The 12,140-nt window shown below is 36.4% G+C and overlaps 1 protein-coding gene across 1 annotated transcript in view; it reads left to right on the forward strand.

Annotated features, from left to right (window-relative positions):
* Positions 1–11,572, forward strand: part of SORCS3 (sortilin related VPS10 domain containing receptor 3) — a 470,892-nt gene extending 459,320 nt beyond the window's left edge. Inside the window, exons 23-27 of the mRNA XM_063435106.1 lie at positions 2,258–2,389; positions 3,206–3,305; positions 5,545–5,650; positions 6,898–7,058; positions 10,298–11,572. Coding sequence (XP_063291176.1) covers positions 2,258–2,389; positions 3,206–3,305; positions 5,545–5,650; positions 6,898–7,058; positions 10,298–10,362 — 564 coding nt within the window. The 3' untranslated portion in view covers positions 10,363–11,572. The remainder of the gene's footprint in view (positions 1–2,257; positions 2,390–3,205; positions 3,306–5,544; positions 5,651–6,897; positions 7,059–10,297) is intronic.
* Positions 11,573–12,140: the final 568 nt, after the last annotated feature.

Genomic DNA, 12,140 nt, shown 5'->3' on the forward strand with positions numbered 1-12,140 from the left:
TGAGAGTTATAACTAGCACATTTGCCATGTATTCTGTGCAGTTTGTGAAGTAAGACAAGAGCTATTCTTTAACCATATTGTTCCGTGTTCATTCCATTCTTTACTTAAGAACCACTATGTTCGGAAATTCTTTGAAATACAGATAGGCCATTTCCCCCAGCGATTTTTGAGTGTTAAACTGCAGATCTCTGTAGTAGAATATACTGAATGTACAATAAGCAATCATTTTCTATATTAAACAGTTTAAATCAATGGGCTACATTTTCAAGGGGCAGTTTGAGAATCTATTGATTGCAGTACAGAATATGATATGCAAGAATAGAATATAACATTTGTCAGGCTTGAAGAATATTGAAGACCTTCAAAGGAGTTATGCACATTGATGAACATGTATCAGATTCCTGTTAAGAAAAACCGTCACATTTTTTAATATTATTTGAAAGAAAAGATAACACGCACTTTGCCTCTTGTGTATATTATTTTTTATAATGTACACTTGTGGGACAATAACTCTTTTTTGTGTATGTCCTGGCTTACCTTTGCTCCCTGGAATAAGCCATCTGTAAGATCTCTTTGGTTACATGTACTGCATTTACAACCAAAGACCATATGGATAATATAAAGCTATTTCATATTCATGAACCCTGCCTTTTACAAGTGCCAGGCAGATCTAATATGCACTTTGAGCCAGAGGCGGCCATTTACATTGTGCATGGTACTCAAGGATAATGCAGGAGATGCACTAAAAAAAGTATGTCCTTCTGTGTATGTACATAATATTTCACAGAGGCTATAAGACATGTCATTTTTTATTATGATGAATATTTTTTTTGCAATATTTTTTTGCAATGCAAAAAAAAAAAAATCATTGGACAAATCAAGGCTACTGTGTCCTGTGGACATGACAATTTTGGCAAAACGTGGCACAACATGCCATTTTAACAGAGTGTTGGCATCTTCATTTAAGAGGGCGCAATAGATGCCTATACTGTCATATTGCATTTGTACAAGATTCTCTATGGAAGACCCTGTGATCCCGCAAGAGTAAGATTAAAAGGATACTCCCCAAAACTGGGTGACTCATATGCATGTTAAAGCTAAGCGTAAATACTTATCTTGGTTAATGTGCATGTTGGAAGTTGTCCACATTTTGGGGAGAAAAAGTTCTGTTTAACATAGGATCTCCATAATGCTTTTAGTAAAACTGGGGTCAATTCCAGAGTGGAATGTCCCTTTAAGCATTTTCAGTGTTGAACAGTGCATTTGCTAATAGCTGTTTGATTAATGGCCTTTGTTGCCAGAGAACGATTAATGCACTGCTCTGGTGAATAGTGGGTTAAAAACGGAATACATTATTAAATGCGTTATGGATTTCTACAGCAGAATTGTTTTATGGAAAACACAAAAATATGAAAGGCTGAAAAATAGCTTTTACATCGTAATTCACAAAGGCAGCATTATTGAGCTGTCACATCAGGAAAGCAATAACCCACTGAATAGAAAGTATTTGTTTGATTTGCACAGAGATACATTGAATCAGGTAAAACAGCACAATATTATCCTTATGGGGTGAAAAGGAATCAGTAAAAACCAGAGGTAATTCTAATGGGGTAAATAGGCACCAGTAAAAAAAAACCAGAGATACGTTTAATGGGGTATATGGGCAGCATTGGAAAACAAAAGAGTTACATTTACAGGTAGAGTTTACTTCTTTTTCTGGTTACATCTTAAAAGGTGTGTACATTAAACAATGAGTTGTGGTGAGCTGACATCCTGTAATGTTTCAGCCAATATAATCATGATGCAAAATAGTGGTTAGAGTATGAGTCGAATTCTGACCTTGACGGGCATAGTGTGGAGTACAACTAAAGGGATTGGCCCTGAACAGTTTAAAAGGGGATGTAACTGCTCTCACAGATTAAAAAACATGAAATTGGATTCAGAATGAGTAAAATGCCAGTGCTCCACATTTCTTCTTGACCTTAATCAGTGTCTCTAGGCATCATAACCACTACAACCTCCTGTAGTCATAATGGTTCCTGCAGGCCCTTGGTAAAATCCCCCCATTGTGCCTCTAGTGGTTTGATACTGGAATTCTGTTCGGCCACAGTGATGCCACAGTTTGACCACGGTTTGAGCCTGTTCGGCCACAGTGATGCCAGTTTTGTCCAACTATGGATGGCACATCATCTGTAGACAGAGGTATGAGTCCGCCACGAAATAACTCTGAAATTGTGTTTTCTATCTATTGTTTCAGGTCACAAGCATCCCAGAGGAGCATGTTTTAGTGGCCATGTTTCCTGGTCTCCCAACATCTGCTGAACTTTTCATATTGCCCCATAAAAATGTGAGCGAGAGACGGAAAGGGGGCAAATCAGATTTGGAGCAAGTGAGTTTCCAATGCATCTAAGCACAAATGTATGTATTTTGCACATATCAGTCACTGATTGATAGTTAATGAAAGTGTTTATGTGTCCCTGATTTCTGTAAGTAAGCTTACTGAATTTCAACCAACATACCCCGAACTTGACACTATCTACCCCCTTACACACTATCTGTTCCAGATATTCACGGTTTGTCTCTTTATGCACCATTTGCCTCAGTTACACACCCATACACAACAACCTTATCTTGTTACACACTGGTTGTACCCTTACACATCATTAGCCTTAGTTACACACTGTCTACTCCTCTACATACCATCTGCCCCCGTTAAACACAGTTTGCACCCATACACAGCACTGTTCTGGTTAACTGGTTGTACCCGTACACATCATCTGCCTTAGGTACACACTGTTTACACACTGTCCCAGTTACACATGGTTTGCCCCTTTATACACCATCTGCGCTAATTACACACTGTTTGCCCCTTTATACATATTGCACAGCATCTTCCAAAGCTATGCACTGGCTTTTGAATTGCTCCATATGTCCCAGCTACATACCTCAGCTAGGGACATAATATGCAAATACATAGCACGTGATCCACCTAGAAACTTTGATTCTGATTATAGGGCAAGTGCCCCAGTTATGCACTGTTTGCCCCATTACATACCATCTGTTTCTGTTTTAGTTATTTTCTCTACTATACTCTCTCAGCCCTTGATTTAAAGACCTGGTCAGGGTCAAAACATTGACACCATTATATGAATACCTGGGATCAATGAATATATTATTAATCGGAAATCTCTTTTATATATTACAGATTGTGGAGACCTTATTTAGCGCGCTTAATCAAAACCTAATTATGTTTGAACTGAAGCCAGGTGTACAGATCTTTGTGTACGTGACACAGCTCACATTAGGTAAGCATGCTTGGAAAATCAGTGACGCATATTTTAGATACCCCTAGTGTTCACGTACTTGTATTGCATGGCGTCTGCTGGATAGGTTTCTCTTATTCAAGTTCGGACCTTCTCTGAGAGGCTTCATCACAGCTTTCAGTGAAGGAGCTAGCTCTGCATGAGGTCACAACTACAGTTCCTTTCATGGAACTATAATTGGAGCTTATCATTAAGCTGATAGCAGCCACTTCCGAGCTGATATCAGCTTGGGCAACAATTACATTTACAGGTTTTTTTTTTGTGTGTGTGTGACTGTACTACAATAAACTAAGAATAAAAGATTAACTTTTTTGAAACTCTTGGGGGTTTATTCAAGCAGCAAGTTGAGGTGAAAAGACGAGCAACTTGAAAGGGTCTTTATGCCAAAATAAACACTTTGGGGAATTTTTCCAACCCAAATATTTTGAATTTGTGTAGTTTTCAAATCACATTTAAATGAACTTACCCCCATATATTGTAATCTCTGATATATTTTGATGCATTTCTCCTAGACTGTTGGCAATTAAACATACAAGCGTTAACTTTCCAAGTGTTTCAAGGTTGTGCTACTTACTAAAAACATTTTTCTTCGGTCTAAATGCAGCATTTTGCCAAAAATAATGACAGCTGCATGTATTACTCCAGCATGTTAATGCTATTGTTTCCTCTGCATAAAAAGACAATTTTCCTCTGCCTAACACACATTTAGTATTTTGCATAAATATCAAATTCAAATATTGTTGTCTGGGCTTCTAAAAAGAAATCTAATTTCAAATTTTCAAGGAACAACTTTGAGATTTAAGTTCAATGTGAGAGTGATTGCATTCCCCAATGCAAGTGTCAGATCTTCTGTAATACATTCTCATTATTCAATCTGTATAGGTAGCAGAAGATTAGGAATACATTGAAATAGGGTTGAGAATATAACATCCCTAACACATATGTTTGAGTGTTAAATATGGAGTATTAGAGAATTAAACTAATTACACTTTTGCAGCGATAGCCTGTGCGAATTATGTACACCTCCTTTTAAAGAGTGCTAGAGGTTTGTGTGTACTGAGTTACAGCCGCTCTGTCTATATAGTCTTTGTATTTTGTATACAGTATGTACGAATGCGTGCCATATGTCTATATATAGTGTGGTAGTCACACTATACACGTATATTCTGCGTGTTTTAACTCAGCAACTACTAGTGAGTGCTAAGGGTCTTTGTGTAATACGCTGGAATATTCAGTGGGCTTTCTATTCAGCCCCTATTAACAAGTCTCTTATACATTCCTCCCAACATTTCAAATGGACACTTTAATTTTAGGAGTGTGAGTTGCCAGAGGCGGGACTGTTCAGAGAAATTTTAGATTACTTACTTATAACAATTTATTCAGCAAAAATTTAATTTGGAACAAGAACAATATATCTTATTTACACAGACTTATTTCTAAGCACAATTATTGTAGTTTAAAGACACATTAGCGTGAGTATGATTACTTTGATGCTCTGTTATACACTCAGATACACCAACAATATAGAGCTTCTAGAAAGGAAAGATATAAGGATAGAAAAGGGGATATAGGGAATTGGGAACCAAATAGGGACTGTCCCTCCTAAATATGGACAACTGGGAAGTATGATCTTATATACTGAACCAATCACACTATGGCCCCAATTTATTTATTTGTATTAAACTTTTCCAAAGATTGCAGTCTGTTAATAAAACTTTTCAAATGATGTATACAGACGTCTCCATTTAAAATCTATGGGAATTTTTGTAGATACATAATTCAAAAAGTGTTTTCTAACAGATTGCAATAATTTGAAAAGCTTATCTGAAATGTTGAAATCAAGTCCTGTTTTAGAATAGTCTGCGTGCTTTCTAGACAGTCCATTGTAATGAGTGCCATAGGTCTTTGTGTATTGTGATAGTGACACCTAGTCTGCATGCTTTCTACACGGTTGCCAGTAATGTGAAGCAGATACCTTTGTATAATATATTGAGATAGTCACACTATGCGGGGGTAGCCTGTGTTCCTTCTTTACATACCATAGTAATCGGTGCTAGAAGATGTTGTATATGCTATAATTTGTGTGTGATAATTGATCTCGGGAGTTTTAGTTTTGGCTAATTGTGTCTGCATGTTCCCTGGCTGATACAAAGCAACTCATTTAACTCTCACACTTCATGTCATGTAATGTAAATGTTGCCATTTTGTATTCTATTTCCAGCCCCATTGGTGGATAACAGTTCCAGTCACAGCAGCTCTGCGATGTTGATGCTTCTCTCTGTGGTATTTGTGGGTCTGGCTGTGTTTCTAATCTACAAATTCAAAAGGTACTCTCACCATTGCTGTTACTGGTTTTGAGATTCTAATAAAAAGTGAACTATTCTATATAAATCATTGGACATTAATCATTTTTTTTATAACTCTGCACCCTATACCTTTGGTCCTCACAGCAGGATAGTTATAGGTGTAAGGTATATATATGTGGCCCCTCAACCTGTTTTCCACTGGAACTTTATATAACAGATACATCTGGATAGAAAAATTATTCAGGAAACGGTGAGTTTACATAGTCATAGTTTTATTCAGTTTTCAAAATATAAGATATTTCAGTTCTACCCAAGCAATATTTTTTACACTAATAGCATATTGATGGTTATACAACTGAAAACGGCCCTGCCAACTCACCAAACATATAATCTGTAAGAAACACTCACATTAACTGTGTTGGAATGTCATGACATTATCTTATGGTAAAGCCCGTGGTTGACAAAACTTGACAAAAAGCAGAAATACCACCGACAAGTTCTGTCAATTTCCCATAGCGGTCGTGAGTAATGGCTGTGAGAATCAGGCATCTTCTCTCTGAATGCATGATTTACATGATTATTTTCAAAAATTAGAATTATCAGGCATTTAAAGTGAATTAAAAGTGAAATTCTAATTTGAGGCTAATGTAGTAGAATTGGGAACATAGCTGACTTGGAGAATTATTTGTATAATTTGGCTTCATATTTAAAATTAAATTTGAATTCACTTTGAACTCCCAATAATTCTCACTTTAGCAAATAATGCTGTTAGTCTATGGAGGCTCCTGTGATCCTGCGGGATCCTAAGTAGACATCAGTGTTGTACTCTTGTGCATGTGCAATAATACAGCACTGATGTGGCTCCTGGAAATTGAGGCGTGTGGCACCCACAATGGCACCCACAATGGACACCTTCATGTATGTAGAGAGACCTTCCACTGTAACCACATGACTCCACAGCTAAAGCAAGAATGTTACTTTAGAAGTGTTTGTAAAATATGTAAAGACCCCCATAAGGTGACAGTCATTTTAATACATTCATTTTAAAGGGGACATAAAAATCAGGTGAACATAACCCATTCAGTATGGTGATAACGGTTTGTGTTTTTACAAAATAAATATGCCTAAAATTAGTAATGTCTCCCCAGCCATGATATTAGAGAATGCACTGTAAAAAAAAAAATATTATGGGCTTTAGATCACTCAGATTTTGGTTAAAATAATTCAGAGATTAATTTTGAGAACATGTTCCTTTTTGCTAACTGCAGGAAAATCCCATGGATTAATATTTATGCTCAGGTCCAACATGATAAAGAGCAAGAAATGATTGGGTCTGTCAGTCAAACAGACAACGCACCCAAAATATCTCTCAGCAACTTTGCAGATCCCGAGGAGTTGGCAGACAAAGAGTTGGACACACGAGTCATAGGTAACAGTTTCTTGATTACAATTTGCATACATTGTGGAAAACTTATCAAACTGTTCTGATCTTAAACATAGCACAAAGTTGTCAAAGTGGACCAAACATCTTGGAAATCAATGTAATCTGGCACATTCAATTGCTGCAAAGATGACCCTCCCAATAAGACATACCATTAGACATTCAGCTGTGTGTGATGTTCATAGTTACTCATACTTCACAAATATATTAATAGATAAGATTGATTATAACCAACGTCTCAAATACCAAAACAATGTACGTCAACATTCTATGGTTAGAATGACACCTTGATGAATGGTAGCTGTATGACACATTCATCCTTCATTAGGACAAGATAATCTGTTTGCTACACTAACTTGTGTTTTGGTCTCTAAACAAGGAAGAATGTAGAATGTTAAAGACACTTCTGTTTGCTTAAAGATCACCTTGGACTGTTCTTCATCAGTTTTAAAACATTTACAGCTGAGTTCGTTGACAGTAGCATCATACGTACACAATTTCATCATACGTTTTGAAGATGGCCAACATGACACAACTTTCAACTAACTTAAATCAAAGAGAATGGCTACTTTTAGATTAGAACCTTAGTGAGAGAGAAAGAGAGAGAGAGAAAATATATGATGATAGAAAACAAGACAGTTACAATTATTTATATACTGCGAACACATTGCTCAGTGCTGTACAATAAGTAAAACAAGCGAAAAAAAGAAACACCCCCTTACGGGGATAGATTCAGTGTGCCGAGATCTTGTCTCGATAGGGGATAACCCTAATAATATATAGAAACACGAACAAAAGAAAGTGTAGACCTAGGACCAAAGGTCCAGGAAACACTAGGTGAGATATAGATCTCAGTTGTCTGTTAAAAATATCATTTTAATCGGTATACATAATCATGAACACACAAAAAGAGATAATGAAAAAAATAATAATAATAATAAAAGTGAATATAGATCACCCACTCTGGAAGGGAGATCTAAGGAGCTCCGGGAGCTATAGGAGGAGTTTGTATAGGAGTATACAGCTGTAATCACCAAATCACTCTGTCAGCCGAGAATATACCGTACTACCTCTAAATAGAGGGCTGGTAGTGGTGATGGTGCCTACAATTTATTGAAAGGGACACCTAACTTTGAGAAAGGCGCTTTCTGTAGCGCCGAAACGCGTTAGGCAGGCAGATAATGTTTTTATAACCACAGCACTTTAATTTAATTCTTTTCTTCACGATGTTTGAGGTGTTTAGTTAGGGAAGTAAGAGTTGGAGCCTGTATGGAGTGATTCATAGGGGACGTGCTATCGATAATCCTGATTGAATTTTCACCGACTGTCTGACAGGTAGACAGTGTGAGACCATTGACACTCTGGTTGCTATCTGGGTATGCAGTTTAGCCAGCACTGGGCTGGATGGGGTTATTGTACGAGCTATTTCTCTACTATTTAAGAGCTCTTTCAAGTTACTTATCAGTATTTATCCACTCATTATACTGATCTAGTTCCAGATCATAGTGACTCGAAGGCCTAATCGGTATGAACTGTCAAATACCGGAATGTCTCCTTAACTCTTAATTGATTACTTCTCCTGTCCACCTAGTACTGGGAGTCTGAGAAATCATACCCACCTGTTGTCCTTGGTTACCTAAGAACACCGCTCTATCTAAGTATTCCTCAGTATAGCCTCTATGAAAGGCACGTTTGTTCCCACTTTAATGTTGGGAATATTATACTGATGTTTGCTCTGCGGTCATGAACCTAGTGTGATTCCAAAGTGTCGATAGTATGCTGAACTATACCTAGTATTTCACATGAGCTACTTTGTAACACTGTTTTAAGCAGTATTCTCACAGTCACCACTGAGACCTGATTGTCTCTACCCCTTTAGTAGGGAGCGTGCATTGAGGATTTATCTGCAATTACCAGTCAGTGTGTGCTAGGGGTAGGCTCTATGTCTTTACTAGGAGTTAGGTGTCCCTTTCAATAAATTGTAGGCACCATCACCACTACCAGCCCTCTATTTAGAGGTAGTACGGTATATTCTCGGCTGACAGAGTGATTTGGTGATTACAGCTGTATACTCCTATACAAACTCCTCCTATAGCTCCCGGAGCTCCTTAGATCTCCCTTCCAGAGTGGGTGATCTATATTCACTTTTATTATTATTATTATTTTTTTCATTATCTCTTTTTGTGTGTTCATGATTATGTATACCGATTAAAATGATATTTTTAACAGACAACTGAGATCTATATCTCACCTAGTGTTTCCTGGACCTTTGGTCCTAGGTCTACACTTTCTTTTAATAAGTAAAACAAGACAAATAATTCTAACAAAATACATTTGAGAACAGTAGGTGAAAATGTACTTTTTAGAGAAGCCAATTTTGCAACAAACTAAGAAAAAATTCCTTCTTGACCCAGAATGGCAGTCAGATATCTCATTGGATCAATAAGCTATTATACCACTAATTAAAAATGATATCCCTGTATGTTATGTTTTTGCAAGTATTTATCCAAGTAATGTTCAAAGATGTGTATAGACTCTGATAAAACCACCTCTTCAGGCAGATAATTCCATATCCATATTGTTCTTACTGTAAAAAACATTTCCCTTGCTTTAGACTAAATCTCCTTTCTCCCAGTCTAAATGCATGACCTTGTTTCCAAAGTATAGTCCTGTTTTTAGACATATTTCCAGACAATAGTTTGTATTGGCTCCAAATATATTTGTATAATATCCCCTTCGAGGCGGTGTTTTTCAAAACTAAAGATATTTAAATGTAATCTTTCTTCATAACTAAAACGCTCCATTTCTTTTATCAATTGCGTAGCCCGCCTCTGCACTTGTTCTAGTGCCAAAATATCCTTCTTTATAACAGGTGCTCAAAATTTCACAGCATATTCAAGGTGTGGTCTTACCAGTGATTTATAAAGAGGCAAAATTATATTTCCATCCCTGGAATTAATGCCCCTATTCATACATGACAAAACCTTACTGGCCTTAGCAACTGCTGATTGACATTTATGTTAGTAGTAACTTGAAAACAATGTTTGGTTTTTTTTAAAGCAAAACTAATACATAATTTCTAAATGAGTCAACCACAATTACTTCCTCCATTTAGATATAGATAAGGGATGTCTATGCAGTAGGACTGCAATGTTCTCAGATAGGATTTTATTAAATTATAACCCCCAATACTGAATATTAATCAATCTTTTTCTTTTGTTTTTAAGGCTGTATCTCCGCAATCGCAAACAGCGAAAGCACAAAAGAAATCCCAAACTGTACAAGTGTTTAACAGGAAGAGAAAAACATACCTGGGTCAAAATCCGGACTTTTTTATGAGACAAAACAAAACTTTCTTTTTCTTTTCTCAGTCTATTTTTGCTCTCTTTGCCACATTTATACATATGGCAGGTAGATGAGATGCATTTGTTACAAAAAAAAAAGACAGACAAAAAAATGAAAAAATGAAAACCACAGCCAATCAAAGAAGGACATAAAACATCTGCTTCTCTCTTTCTTCTTGAACTAAGAGCTTGTTTCCAGAGGAAATAAACACCTTTTACTTTGAGACAAGCTTGGTTTCTGAGAGTCTGGAGATACATCATGCGATGTTCATTTATATTCTTCTGATACAAGCTGCGTTTCATTGTGGGCTAGACCCCGGGGATATCCCTGTGAAGGTGTTTTGTAAGCCAGGTGTTCATTTGCATGGCCATGTTCAGAATGGATTATTACAGACACTGTGGAGTGTAAAACAGGAAATCTAAAATGTGGAATGTGAATCACCAGAGATTCCGAACTCAATATTTTGTTATTAGACTCTCTGTTCTATCTTAATTTTATGTTCAGCGCCGGCAATGAAGAATTTGTGCATCACTTCGGTGCAGATAAGAGAGAAAGCAAGAATCCATTATTCTCTTATCAGTATCTTTCATATACTACATCTAAAAAAAAAAAAAAAACACATCTCTTACTAATAAAATGCACATTTCAAGTTCCAGGTATTGGAGACAAGGATTGGAAGAAAAAACAAAAACAAACAATAAATCCCCAAACAAATAAAACAAAACAGGTTACTTGTTATTTTATATTGTTACAATATTCATCAGCCATAAAACATTTCATCTCTCAGCCTCAAAAGTAACCCTTTTAGTGCTACAGGGTTGTACATGACTACAGTTAAAGGGTTACTATCATGCAATTGACATTTTACCCCGGCTGCAGTCAAGTATGGCACTCTGAAAGATAATATAATTTGAGATGATGTCATGAGCATTTAGGACATGCCGGGGTGGGGGAAGGAGGTACTATCAAGTACTTGCTGTTATACCCTGGTGAGGATTAATTCTGGCACTGAAAAGGTTAATTGCAAAGAGGCTGGAGTAACTAATGCGTGCGATTAATTTGGGGAGGATTTTAAACTGGAAATACATTCTACTATGGCATAGCTTTTAGAAAATGGTTTGATTGTCAAACGTTAACCTGATTTCTATTTATTTATTTATGTTATGCGCATTGTTTTTTTTTTATTGTATTTTTTTGTAATTTTAATTGGCCTGAGTCACAAAATTACCCATGTTTACATTTATTAAGATACTATAGATTTTTTTCTCTGTCCTTAGCTATATTATATAATATATATATGTATACACATCATCCATTAACTATATATGTAATACATTTTTCTTTGTCCTAAACCTGTGCCAAGGTAAACTGATGGGTGAATCCTTCACTTACGGGTGGTCTTTGCTGCCACTTCTGTCCAAATGTTAATAAACTCTGTAAGTGCATTTCGCAATAGCCAGTTCATTGAAAGCCTTCTCACTCTGTGCATGTTAATAGCAATTCAGATGGCATCTTGTAAATATCTGTGATGTAAATAGCTTTTTAATTTCTTGGAAATAAATTAATGTTTAGTAATATAAATGGGGAAAATAGTCTGTTCTAAGCCACCCATGATATTGAACTAGTTTTCAGGGCTTTGAGTTGCTTGTCATGTTGTATCGAAATCCTGCTTTATCTTTTGGGAATATACATCATTTTTTGTTTACTCCAGGGATAATGCTGGGA

This window comes from Pelobates fuscus, chromosome 10 (genome assembly GCF_036172605.1).
Source record: "Pelobates fuscus isolate aPelFus1 chromosome 10, aPelFus1.pri, whole genome shotgun sequence".
In the NCBI taxonomy this organism is placed as follows: Eukaryota; Metazoa; Chordata; class Amphibia; order Anura; family Pelobatidae; genus Pelobates; species Pelobates fuscus.